General features: G+C 41.2%; 1 protein-coding gene across 1 annotated transcript in view; it reads left to right on the top strand.

Moving 5' to 3' along the window:
* The window catches only part of COL28A1 (collagen type XXVIII alpha 1 chain), a 163,281-nt gene that overhangs the window by 95,292 nt on the left and 53,696 nt on the right, over positions 1–14,293 (top strand). The window contains exons 25-26 of the mRNA XM_021689683.1: positions 5,213–5,281; positions 9,288–9,356. Of these exons, the coding sequence (XP_021545358.1) occupies positions 5,213–5,281; positions 9,288–9,356 (138 nt within the window). The remainder of the gene's footprint in view (positions 1–5,212; positions 5,282–9,287; positions 9,357–14,293) is intronic.

Genomic DNA, 14,293 nt, shown 5'->3' with positions numbered 1-14,293 from the left:
ATTAATCAATGAATGATTACCAGGACCATCATAAGATTATGTATGATGTTAAGGGGGTTGAAATCAACCACTCTGCAAGGTTACAGTCTAGGTAAAACCTTCACTGAATCATTTGTTAAATTCACATATACAAGTACTGCAGGGAGTTAGTTCTAAAGTGGCCATTTCCTGTGAAAAACTGGAAGGAGTATCTCAAGTCTAGAATTCCTTTTGTGGGCCAAGAGGAAGCTCTGGGTAATCTAAATAGTTTTGTTTGTTTGTTTGTTTTGTGGAGGGTAGGGGTAGGATTTAGGCTATGTGGTCTTATGAAATTGATGGATATAGTAAAAAATGGCAACTCCAGAATTTGCTTTCAGGGCTGACTATTATCTCCTAATGCAAGGGCTCCCTCTGCAGGCTCCAGTAACTCTCAGCTCCTGCATGGGAAGCTAAGTCCAGCTGTGCAAGTGCCTGTCGTAATTCCTTTTATTTGTGATTGTCACGCCATCCACTGACAATAGAACCACATGTCTGAATGTGTCATGGTGAACGCACTTCATAGGTACCCGTGGTGCTGCGTGTGGCAGACCGGGTGCTATCAGATGGTGAAGTGAGTCCGGACCATGGTCCTCTTGTATGCCTTCACCTGGTGTTGTGGCCTTCTACGGGCACATGGCCCGTGGAACAAAAGACATAATACATCTTCAAGACTGCACCATAGTAGAGAGACACTGTCTCTGTGGATTTCCATAGCTCATTAAGTGCCTGATATTCCCGTCTATTAAAAAGTAGGGTACAGAAACACGAAGGAACAACCCTAAAACCATGTTATGACCAACTGTAACGTCTGCAGAATATGTTAAGCTAAGACTCGGTTTAAAGTCTATCAGATAAATAAATGCATATATCAGGTTCTATTTGCCTAGGTCAAAAGATAACAAAAGATTATTTGGATAGATAAAACATGGCTATACGTCAACAATTATATGGATAAAGATGGACAGCTTATTTGAGGAAAACACTGTAGCACCACAGGTGATGTGAGAAACATGTTACCAAAGTTCACTGGCCAACGTCCAAGGATAGAAAGGGCAGTAAGGTGTCCACAAAGTCTACACTCGGCCCTCAGACACTCCTACGTGATGAGCGTTAGGGAAACTGAGGAAGAGAGAATGAGTAGCAATAGTGAGCATGGACAAGGCTGGCCTAAAGTACACTCACTCACAACTTATTTCAACTGTTTTTCCCACTTGCTTTCCCATCTGGGCTCAGTGTGTATGTGTGTGTGTGTGTGTATTAGTATGATTAATACTAATTGAGAAGGAAGTTTTAACTTCCTTTAGTTTTAACTAAAATCATCACAAGAAAAATGTCATGAATTGTAAAGTATCGAATTCTTTCTTAAAAGAAATATTACTCAATTAAAAAATCTCCTACCTTGTCTCTGTATTCTTAATTTTTAAAAGGCATGTAACATTTGGGACATACCAAGAATGCATGAAAGACATGTCAGATCTAATGATACTGAATCCACCTGTGTGCTTTCATCCTTTGCCCGTCTTTCTATCTTTAAAATCTTGTATTCTTCTCCTTATCAATGGTGAACATCATGGCAAATTTTCCTTACCTTTACTGGTGAGGTTTTTATTGGATATTGTTTGTGGATTTTAAAAAAATGCTATCATTTTATTATGAAAATTATTAAGCGTATGTAGAAGTAGAAAGGCTAGTAAAATGAACTTCCATTACCCGTCACACTTGAACAATTATCAGTATGTGGTCAATCTTGTTCTATCATCCTCTTCCACTGCATTCCTCTGAAGCAAATCCCAGACATCTCCCATATAAAGGCTTAGCATTTGTCTCTCAAATATAAAAGCTCTTTTTAAAAAACACAAATGCAGTACCCTTAGCAAAATAAAAAAACATGAATAATTCCTTAGTATCATCAAATATCCAGTGTTCAAATTTACCAGCTTGTCTTACAAATTTGTTACAGTTGGTTTGTCTAAATTGGGATCCAAATGATGTCCACACATTGCATTCGATTGAGATGCTTCTTAAATCTCTTTTAATCAAAGGTTAGACATCCTTTGTTTTTCCCTTGTGCTTTCTGTGTGGATGAGTTCCTTGTCCTTGAGGGTCTTGTCGATGCTATTCTTATGGTGTTGACATGTTTCTACATCCTCTGGTTGTCAGATTTAGAGATTTGCTCAGATACAGGTTCTGTTTTTCTCAGCAGAAAGCTTTCCAGGTGGGGCTGTGTGCTCCCCATTGCTCCACATTGGGTTGCGGCCCCATGCTTCCAACCTCACCACAGAGGAGCAGAGGTGAATAACAACACAAGAGGGAGGCACTGTATCTGGGGTGGGTTTCATAGTGACCGGGCAAAGAAGACAATTATTCTTGACAAAACATCGAATGGTTCTGGCTAGAATCTATCGAACTGTGTTTACCTGGGTTCTGTTTTGCTGGTGGGTGTCAAAATGCAGCAAGTGTGTGAATCAGTCAGGTATAGCTGGAAACTCTCCCCCAGTGAACTTACAGATACTCCCTCTAAAGGTGTATCTTGAGTAAAGAGAGTCAAGAAAAAAGAGACAACAGAAATGTATGTGGTACAGGACACGTCATGTTCTCTACCTGGAGCTCTTGATGATAGGAATGATCATTTAAGCTGGGAGAAACTTGGGGTCCAAGTTGGTAATCAGAAGGAGAGAGGTGTTAGAGAGATAATTAGTACCTGTGGTCACAAAAGCAGCTATCTACTATGTGGAAGAGATGGAGACAGTAGACCAGAATAAAAAAGTGGCTTGCAGGCACAAGGGAAATAGATAATTATGAAATTAGAGATTAAAAGAATTAAGTCGTTAATAAAGTTTAAATCTTTTCCTTTTCTTTTAAGGCCTTGTTTTCTCTTTAGGATTTATAAGTAGAAAGTAAAATTAAATAAGGATGGGCTGTTTTGCTAGATAAACAATTTCATCATTTCTTATAATCCATGATTTTTGCACTGTTGCAATCTAGAAGCTATTTAGATCCTAACAAAACATGGATGAAATGGGACCTCAGGCAAAGAGCTTGGGAGATTTAGCTTCAAAGCCTGGCTTTCATTTCTTTTTTTTTTTCTTTTCCTTTATAATTTTTTTTGAGGCATATTTTATATATCCTAGAACTCACCCAATCCAAGTATATATTTCAATGATTTTTAAAGGAAATTTAGCAAGCTGTACAACCTCACCATAAATCAGTTTTAGAACATTTTCTTCCCCCCAATAAAATCTCTTATGCCCATTTACAGTTAATCCTGTCCTCATTCCAATTCCTGGTCCCAGGCAATCATGGATTTACTGTCTGTCTCTATAAATTTGCCTCTTCTAGATATTTCATACAAATGGAATCAAATATGTGGTCTCCTTGATCTGGCTTCTTTCACTGAGAATAAAGCTTTTGAGGTTCATCCATGTTGTAGCTTGTCGCTGTGGTCCGTTCCTTTTTATTGCTGAATATACCACATTTTGTCTATCTATTTATCAGTTGCTGGGCATTTAGGTTGTTTCTAGTTTTTAGCTATTATGAATAATTCTATTAAGAGCATTTATATGTAAGTCTTTGTGTGGACATATGTTTTCATTTCCCTTGGGTACAGGAGTGAAATTACTAGTATACAGTAAATCGATGTGGAACTTTTTAAGAAACTGCCAAACTGTTTTCCAAAGTGGCTGTACCAGCAACTTATGAGTGTTCCTTCTTCTCCATGTCCGCCTAGTCCTGCTTTTCAGTAGCTGTGCAGCTTTAGGCTAACTTTAATTTCCTCTTTAATAAAGCAACTGGGGTGGGGGCACCTGGGTGGCTCAGTTGGTTAAGCATCTGACTTTTGGCTTCAGCTCAGGTCATGATCGCAGGGTCCTGGGATCGAGCCCCACGCTGGGCTCTGTGCTCAGCATGGAGTCTGCTTGAGATTCTCTCCTCCCTCTGCCCCTCCCGCTCCTGTTCTCTCTTTCTCTAAAATAAATAAATAAATCTTAAAAAAAAACCCAAAACCAGCTGGGGTGAGGCATTAATATTTCCCAAGTGTTTACTCAGCTAGATAGGCACAGTGGCACAAGAGAGCGAGCCATTGTATCTGGGGTGAGGTTCACAGCACCCAGGCAAAGAAGACAATTATTTTTGATTAAACATCAAATGGTTCTGGGCAAAATCTATTGAACTGTGTTTACACATTGTTCAATAGATTTGTGTATTGTGTATTATGTGGTCACAATACAATAAATTGTGTGTCTATCACAGTGTCTAGACATTGTGATAGACATTGTGACAGAGACACTCACATTCTTTGTCTTACCTTCACTGTCATCCCCAGGAAATATAAGTACTTATCTGATGAGTGTGCTGAGGTTCAGAGACATTAGGTGAGTTAGGCATCGCTCTAACACAGGGTTGTCGTGAGTGCTAAATTATGTCCAATAGCCTATATGAACATGCATAGTAGAGTTCCGGGTACATAAAAGGTGGCTAATGAAGAGATTTTCATTTCTCTGCTTCTTCCTATCATTCACATCTCACATAGATAGATCTAAGCACAGGGCCTGAGCTACCCTAGTAAGGCCCCCCCCCCCAATTCCTGGGCTACCTGCCTGTTCCAAAAGACTTTGGGGGAACCTCAAAAGCTTGTAGAGAACTTATCCTGTAGGTGCAACTGCTTTTAGGGAAGAAGTATCTCAAAGCTCATCCTCAACCCCAAGTAGCATCATTTTTGTTGCATGAAACAGTAAGAGCAACTAGTTCAGGATGGGCTTATAGCTTTCAATGGTTTCTTTTTATTCTTGTTCCTTGTTTCTCCCTCCACTCACAATGGCAGCTCTTTTCCAAATTCCAGCAAAGGGAGTTCTGCAAAAAGTACCTTTTAAGGTTGTCAAAAGTTAACTGACTTGATTGCTTTGAAATGGACCCATATCAGTTGGCTGGAAGATTATTTAAGTGGCAATAAGAAATGAAAACAAAAGGCAATAACACTCCCTTTGTCAAGTATAGGAAAGTGATCTGGGAGAAAAGGGCTCAATTAATATCTTAGTCAAATTCAAGGGTTTGGGTTTTAAAATATAATTTTATGTATGAAAGTTTATATAAAATATTTTTAATATGAAATATGACATTTTATATAAACTATACAACTTAAAATTTTTTTTGTCTTGTGTTTTAGATCAGTAACTTGTCATTCATTGTGTCTTTTCAGGGAGAGCCTGGTGTTAGAGGGCCCCCAGGCCCCTCTGGGCCTCGGGGCATAGGAACCCAAGGGCCAAAGGTGAGTCTTTACGTCTGTGCTCTGTGTGAAGTTCAGATACCATCTGTGCCAACCGAGTGAACATTAACTTCACAGCACATGTTTATTTTAGTGTTGACTTATTTTTTCTTGAGTGCTGACGAAAAGTCTTATTTTCTCATATTATGTAGCTTTCAGTAAAATAGATCATTTAAGGGTATGAAGCCATTTACTTCCCCAAAAGAAATTAGAAAGTGTCTCTTAAGAAAGTGGTTGCAAAATGCTCAAAATATTTCCAGGTTTCTTGGAGGCTGGGCCATCATTAAGGAGACACATTTTGACTCTGGTCAAGGTACCTCAGCTGGTCTTTTAACAGAATGCCCAGTCATCTATTGTGTCAGATGTGCATAGTCCACTCTGTCAGGGCCTCAGGGCAAGGGTCTACATTTATTGTCCCCATGGAAGGTGAGAGAAACTTTCTTGAACTCCCTTTGCTCTCGTTTCCATTTCTCTTTCTTTTGTCATCTCCAATCTGGTGATTATTCATCCTTTCTTTCTTATAATCCAGTGTTTTTCAATGAGGGAGATCTTGTCTTCCCTGGTTTGCCCCAGGGGGAACATTGGGGATGTCTGGGACAGTTTTGGGTGTCACAGTGGGGGGAGGAGCGCTACTGGCATCTAGTGGGAAGGGGGCAGGGATGCTGCTAAAGATCCTGCAGTGCACAGGACAGCCCCCATCATAAAGAGCTATCCAGCTCAAGATGGGAATAGTGCAGAGGTCGAGAAGCCCTGTTTTAACTGTCGATTCACATGTTCAACAAATAATTCTTTGATTTGTTCAAAAACCGAAGTAAAGAAGTATCAGGCATGTTCATAGGGCAAATGGGTGTCAGTAAGCCACTCATTTCAAATTTCAAATCCATATGTTCATGACCAAAATGCACAGAAGTGAATTAGAGCCTCACATTCAGAGAGGACAGGGCAAAGGCCCCATGAGTCAAAGATTTTACTGAGGATCCCAGAATTACCAAGATTCTTAGTTTATCTTTTTTTGTCCATCGACTTCATTTTGGCAGTAGGTGATTTCTTAACTGTGTGGATCACTTTACATGGATGAAGATACTCCCAAGATGTTAGTAGTTGTTATCACTGGGTGGTGGAAAGAAGGGTCTATTTTTTTCTTTGTCGTTGTCATCTTTAATTTTTTTTTCAATGAGCAGGTGTTCCTCTTACAATTAGGAAAAAATAAAGCTTTTTTTTTCTGTAGTGGAAAGAAAAAAAAGCTGACTTATATAGTAACTCATATTAATCCAACATTTCTCAAAGCTTGTTCCATCAAATGTTAATTAGGAACTTCTGGAATAAACAAAGTTAAACTAATCTCTCTATTGTGGGACTTCTTAGAGGTTTTAATATATTTCTATGGGCATACCTTGGAGACATTTTAGGTTCAGGTCCAGACTACCACAATAAAGTAAATGCCACAATAAAGAGAGTCCAATGAATTTTTTGGTTTCCCAGTGCATATAAAAGTTATGTTACCATTATATTCTAGTCTATTAAGGGTGCAATAGCAGTATGTCTAAAAAAACCCAAAGAATATACCTTCATTAAAAATACTTTATTGCTAAAAATGCTAACCATCATCCAAGCTTTCCACAAGTAGTCATCATTTTGCCAGTGGAGGGTCTTTCTTCCATGTTGATGGCTGCTGACTGATGAAGTTGGTGGCTGTTGGAGGTTGGGGTGGCTGTGGCAGTTTCTGAAAATAAGACCACAGCGAAGTTTGCCACCTTGTTGACTTTTCTTTTCACAAACAATTTCTTTGTGGCATGCGTTTGATAGCATTTTACCCAGAATAGAACTTCTTTCAAAATAGGAGTCATTCCTCTCAAACCCTGCCACTGCTTTATCAGCTAAGTTTATGTAATATCCTGAATTCCTTGTTGTCATTTCAATAATTCTTCACCTTTTTTTTTACAAAATGTATTTCTTAAATAAGACTTGAAAGTTAGAATTACTCCTTGAAAAAAAAAAAAAGAATTACTCCTTGATCCATCAGCTGCAGAATGGATGCTGTGTTAGCAGCCAGGAAAACAACATAATCTAGTCATCCTTCTCCACCAAGAGCTCTTGGGTGACCAGGTGCACTGTTAATATTTTGAAAGCAGTCTTTTTTTTTTTTTTTTCCTGAGCAGTAAGTCTCAACAGTAGGTCTAAAATATTCAGTAAACCATGTTGTGGACAGATGTGCTATCATCGGGCTTTGTTGTTCTCCTTATAGAACATAAGCCAAGTAGATTTAGCATAATCCTCAAGGGCCCCCATATTTTTGAACTGGTAAATGAGCACTGACTTCAACTTAAAGTCACCAGCTGCATCAGCCCCTAACAGGACGGTCATCCTGTCCTTTGAAGCTTGGAAGCCAGCCACTGACTTCTCTCCAGCTATGAAAGTCCTAGATGGCATCTTCTTCCAATATAAAGCTGTTTCACCTACGCCGAAAGTCTGTTGTTTAGTGTAGTCACCTTCATTTACTCTCTGAGCTAGATCTTCTGGACACCTTGCTGCAGCTTCATCAGCATCTGCTGTTCACCTTGTACTTTTATGTTACAGAGAGGACTTCCTGCCTCATGAACGAAACTCTGCTAGCTTCAAACCTTCTGCCCCTTCTTTACCTCTCCCAGCCTTCATAAAACTGAAGAGAGTGAGGGCCTTTTTCCGGATCACACTTTGGCTTAAGGGAAAGTTATGGCTGGTTTGATCTGCCCAGACCACTAAAACATTCTCCTTATCAGCAGTAAGGTTGTTCTGCTTTCTTATCCTTCTTGAGTTCACCGGAGTATCACTTTTCATTTCCTTCAAGAACTTTTCCTTTGCATTCACAACTTTGCTAACTGTTCAGTGCAAGAGGCCTAGCTTTTGGCCTGTGTTGGCTTTCGACATGTCTTCTTCACTAAGCTTAATCACGTCTAGCTTTTAATTTAAAGTGAGAGATGTGTGACTCTTCCTTTCACTTGACCACCTAGAGGACATTGTAGGGTTATTAGCTGGTCTTATTTCAATATTGTTGTGTCTCAGGGAATAGGGAGGCCTGAGGGGAGGGAGAGAGACAGGGGAACGCTCTTGGAATAATCAGAACACATACAACCTTTGTGATTAAGTTTGCTGTCTTAAATGGGTGCTGTTCATGGTGCCCTAAAACAATTACCATCGTAACATCAAAGATCACTGATCAGAGACCGCCATAAGCAATACAATAATAATGAAAAAGCCTGAAATATTGTGAGAGTTACCAAAATGTGACACAGAGACAGGAAGTGAGCAAATGCTGTTGGAAAAATGGCACAGATAGACTTGCCTAACACAGCATGGCCACAAATCTTCAGTCTGTAAAAAAGCAGTATCTGGGAAGCCTAATAGTGAAGCACAAGGAAACAAGGTACGCTTGTATGCACTAGGGATCTCCAAGGAGAGGCACACACATGGTGTAGAACACTTTCCAATCTCATTTGACCACAGAAGTCTTTCCTCAAGAAGCACGGAGTTCATTCATGCTGTAGAAAACACATATTGGGAAATGAGGTATTTTTTGCTTTATTTACCTATTTTCTTAAAAATTCAATACTGATCCACTGAATCTTCAGCTGCAACGCCAGTGAATAGCACTCCCTATGGAAATGGAGAAACACAGTAGAGGCTACACAGAATTATGTGTGAGTGGTCTTCACACCCCTGGTGTTGTGGGGGTTGGTGGTGGGACAGCTAGAGGGGACAAGGCTCCCGGGCCAATGCTTCTGCTTAGGCCAAGCAGCTCTGCCTTGCCTTTTTACTTGTATTTGGATTATGCGTAAGATTTTGCAAGAGTTCTGTGGCTTAAAATTGGGGGAAAAACACTGCTTTATATAAGATATGATATAACTTCATGGGGTGCATAGATTAGGTCCTGATCAGACCAAAGTAAGAAGGAAAAGCCAAGAGCAGAAATACACTGTTTCTTCCTAAATCTTCTCATACTTCTCTTCAATTTCTCTTGGTCTTCCAACAGGGAGATATTGGGCAGAAAGGCTTGCCTGGCCCTCCTGGTGCCCCTGGCTATGGATTACAAGGAATTAAAGTAAGTGGATATGATCGCTTGCATCACCTCTCAGTTCACCAGAATGATGAGAGAAGAGGTTGTGGATAATATCAAACGTGACTATTAGGAAATGAATTTAACATAAGCTTAGCAGTTAAAATTACCTCCAGTACTTAGAGACACAGTCCAGAAGTGTAAAAATGCTCTAAGTACATTAGCTTCATGAACACCAGACATTACATAAATTGCTCAGTGAGACATTTAATGGTTACGGTGGGTTTGTTGTCCTTGCTGGTCTCTGAGCCGAGTGGAGAATGTATGCCCTGCTGTGTGTTCTCTCCCTGTCTCTGTCTCCATCTCTCACTTTCCTTCCTTGCCTGTATCTTCCATTCTTAGCCCAGGGCTTCCTAGTCTTAGCTCACAGTGGAACCGCCTGAGGAGCTTTATGAATAATACTGATGACCTGCCCCAGAAGAACTAGATCTGAATCTCCGGTGCCAGTGCTTGAACACTGTGGGTATTCAATACTGGTAAAAGCCCCCAGGTGATTCTTCTGAGCATCTAGGATAAGAACTCTGGCTCTAGGCCCCAAGTGTGTGTTACTGGAATTCACAGCTACCTGTATCCTGGGCTCTTTCTGTCTCAACAGCCCAGGTCTCTGTAGACAAAATTTGACATCTAAAGGTTGCCATACAATTTCAAACAATTTCCTTTTCTACATCTCCTATGTTGATTTATTGATTTTTAATTTTTATTTTTTTTTACTGGCTCATTCTCATTCTATTTTCTCCCAAATGAAATTCTATTGTTTTTACCATGCGTAAGCTTCGAAACGGAGTAATTCATCCCCTAGATAATTAATATTGACTCTTAAAAAGTGGAAACATTCAAAATAAATTCTTTTTCAAACAGAATTTCTTGGGGCACCTGGGTGGCTCAGTTGGTTAAGCCTCTGCCTTTGGCTCAGGTCATGATCCCAGGGTCCTGGGATTGAGCCCTGCAGCAGGCTCCCTGCTTAGCGGGGGGTCTGCTTTTCTCCCTCCTTCCTGCTTGCTCATGTTCTCTCTTGCTATCTCTGTCTCTCTCAAATAAATAAATAAAATATTAAAAAAAAAGAAAAAAGTTCTGTTCAAATAGAACTTCTTAGTAAGTAGGAGACAGTAAGAGCTTGAGATAATAATTGTGAAAATCCTGTGTTGAAAATAAACCACCTACTCCAGTGTAGAGAGTGAGCTTAGTCAAGAGCAAAACTCATGGAAAATGGGTTAAATCTTTCCCTCTACCACAAAGTGCTAGGGCTTCCACGGCTGGTCTTCTAAGCAACATTTGCTCATCTGTGGGGCTGAGGATCCAAGGGGAGGCCCAACAGTTAGCATGTTGCTGATGTACCAGCACTGGAAAATACAATAAAAAACTGCTTCCTTGTAAACAACATCACTCTCATGCTTAGTCGTAAAATTCTACAGTTAAAAGATGGTAATGCTCTATTAGATGCCTTTGCATGAGTCTGTTTAGATAATGAACCCATGTTAGACCATGGGTCTTTTCACCAGTAGGAGCTCAGATCACAGGTGCTGGTAGTTCCTTATTGCCATCTCGTTAAATCTGGTGCCAACGTTGTCCTTTTTATTATCAGGGGAAGTGGGGGGGACGTCCTTATTCCCCAAGGAGCATTGCAGGTTGCACTTAATCCTCACCAACTCTGACTCAGGTGCCCTGCCTTCCTCACCGCTTGTCCTTTTTTTATGCTCCCCCAAGGTATGCTATGTTCAAAGTCCATCTTAAGGGAGACTCTTGTGTGAAGCCTACCATGACAGGGAAAGAACCAAAATGAAAACTGTCACATATCCAGTGGTAGCAGAAATGAGATCAGCTTTTCTTCCACTGAGGGCGGTGACTGGAACCTACTTGGCAGTGAGCCCTGACCAAGGCTGTCTCATAAAACCTCTCTTGACGTATTGGATTGCCTGGCATCCTGTTGGCAGAGGGCAAGCCTATTTCGCTGAGGACTGCCACCTCATTTTCTTGACCCTGGGTTGTACCATCACTGTAAAAGGGAGGGAACTGAAAAATCTAGTTGGTGGTGTTCCTCCGAGTCATTTTAAGGCTACATGATGAGTGAAATGTCATTTTATGTTCAATTGTTGACCTATTTCCCACCTCTTTCTAAAACCCATCTGAATTAGTAAAACACTTCTGTTGGTATGTCTGTTGGTAAGTCTTTGATGGAAGCCCTTGTTGCTGTTAACCTTTAACATTGGGGTCTGATCTGTGCCCTGTCTCTCATGCTGTCCCAACCATGGGGAAAATAAGGGCTTGGGCTACAATCACAGAAGTGATTTGTTCTAGCACTTGCCTAACTTTGTTGCTAGAATATTGTGTCTTCAGGCAGTCACTCATCAACCACCCACCCACCCACCCACCAATACCGGTTGAGCACCATCTATGTCAGGCAAATAACCTAAGTGCAATATAAAATGGTGAATGAAGAGACATGAATTTAGTCATGGCATTTATAGGCTATAAAATAATCACACTCTGAGCTCCACAGAGTATGGAGGGGAGGCACATGGAATAAATTGGGCTTACAGTAGGCCAAAGTAATGAGTGTAGTCTTAATTCCAAGAGCAATTGAGAGTCAGGGAAGGATGACATGATCAGACAGGTATTAGAAAAGACTCACTCTGTCTACCATCTGTAGAATAGATGTGCATGATTACAAAGAATGTGGGTGCTGCCCTTCCCATTGCCCCCAATGTATTCTCCTGATTCTCCATGCAGAAGAGTGTGATCTTCTGTCAACCCTCTCTTTCCGCCTCTCCTGAAGCTCTGGGACCATACATGGGAAACATAAAAACATGATGGGCCCACTCCCCTTGGGTACCATGGCAGTCTCCTGCAGTTTCTCTGCAGTCCCCACTGTGACTCAGCAGGCTCTGCACTGCAGAGAATCTCTGTCTCTTTCAGCGACTTCAGTGGTTTCTCTCAACTGCAGATGTCTGTTGATTGAATGGATGAATATGGGACTATGGCTCCTTGGCCTTGGTCTTTCAGGTTCATGGTGTAGGCCGGGAGGTTATTTGATGCCACCATCTTGTCCCTCTGTGAACACTGACCATTCCCCTAAATATGGACTATAGATATACCAGTAATCTTCCAAGTGAAGTCAGGGAGGAGAAGCATTGGGGGGCGGGGTCTCTAAGGATTCCTTGCTCTGTCAACTAGCCCTTCCAAGGGCCAGGAGGGATATAATGAGAGGGTGGGTCAGTTTCTGTCTCTACATCTTTGTTGAAGTCAGTTCCGGTGTCCTGCTCAGCCCTGACATTCCTGTAGTATTTTTTCTCAGAGGATCAAGAGGTATTTATAAAAATAAGATTCCTGGTGGCGCTCCTTGACTTTAGGAGGTAGATTTGTGGACTGGTCTCTACTATAACTCCTGCTATGCATAAACCCTTTATTCATTAAAAAATGTGCTTCCATGCCACTGGCTTCCATTCTACATTTAGGCCTGAACATGACTGATCCAACCCTGGCTGAAGGAACTGTCCCTGTAGTCAGGCTGGGCTAGCGGATGGGCTAACGAATGGGCTAGTGGATATTTAGCCCAAGCCAGTGTGAAAAATAGACACAGTGACATGCTGGGGGGAATCTGGTGAATGTTATCTGGCAGAAATCCCAGTATCTCCAAAGTGGATAAATAGTGATGATTATAGTGGTCACATGATCTTAGAGCTAAAGGATTAACCTCTAAGACAAGTGGGGCCCAGAAATGGAGGTAAACTCAATCCAAATGACCTCTCCCCTCTATATTCTGATCTCAAGACATGATGGAAAGAAAATGAGCTTTACAGTCACACAGACCTTGGCCTGAATCTTGTAAGCTTGGATAAAGCCTTGAACCTCAGCTTCTTCATCTTTAAAATGGAGATAAGACAGACTATTTTAGGGGCACCTGGGTGGCTCAGTCGTTAAGCATCTGCCTTCGGCTCAGGTCATGATCCCAGGGTCCTGGGATCGACCCCGCATCGGGCTCCCTGCTCCGCGCTAAGCCTGCTTCTCCTTCTCCCACTCCCTCTGCTTGTGTTCCCTCTCTCGCTGTGTCTCTCTCTGTCAAATAAATAAATAAAATCTTTAAAAAAAAATACAGACTATTTTACAAGGCACCATGAACATAAAATTGTACAAAGTGTCCAGTACACAGTACTGAGTACTCAACAAGAGCTGGGGCTATGGAATCGACATATTTGAATCATGGCTCCCTGAGTACTATAACCTGGCCTCAGTTTTCATATCTGAGTAATGGGGATAATAATAGTACTATTACCTAAAGTTGTCATGAGAAATAAATGAAATTAAATGAGACTGTATGTGTAACACATTTAACACAGGGCTTGGCACATGGTTACATATGCAGTAAATGTTTGTAGTTATTCACATTATTGTTCCTTCCTGCTTCCCTCCCTTTCCACTAGTCCTTCTTGTACTTTCCAGGATGAAGGCCCAGAATTCTGGCGTTCAAATGATTCAATGCTCTAAAACATAAAATACTGGTTACATGAGTTAGTGTAGGCCTGACTCTAGTACTAAAGAAACCCCAAAACGAATAATGGCTCACACACAACTGAGGTTTTTGCTCACTTAACAGGCCAATGTAGGTGTTCCTTTTTGGTGGGCAATTTTCTTTCATTTAGAATTTCAGAGAATTTCATCCTCCCTTTATGCTTCCTCCTTGTGCCGGGCCTCTTTACCACTTATACCCAGCAAGCCAACAGGGAGAGTGTGAAAGAGGCACACCTGTTTCTCCCAAGTCTTGGTCGGGCATTGACAACATGTCACCTCTGCCCCATTTTACTGGCTGGAGCCAGCGTCATGGAAAGGCAGTCCAGCTGTGTGCCAGGAAGAAGAACCAGAGGTTTGATGAAGAGCCGGCATAACGGCACACATAATTTAACCTGTTTCTAGGAAGGATGGCAAAT

This window comes from Neomonachus schauinslandi, chromosome 12 (assembly GCF_002201575.2).
Source record: "Neomonachus schauinslandi chromosome 12, ASM220157v2, whole genome shotgun sequence".
In the NCBI taxonomy this organism is placed as follows: domain Eukaryota; kingdom Metazoa; phylum Chordata; class Mammalia; order Carnivora; family Phocidae; genus Neomonachus; species Neomonachus schauinslandi.
The sequence above is the reverse complement of the archived record's forward strand: the minus strand, read 5'-3'. Positions and strand labels throughout refer to the sequence as shown.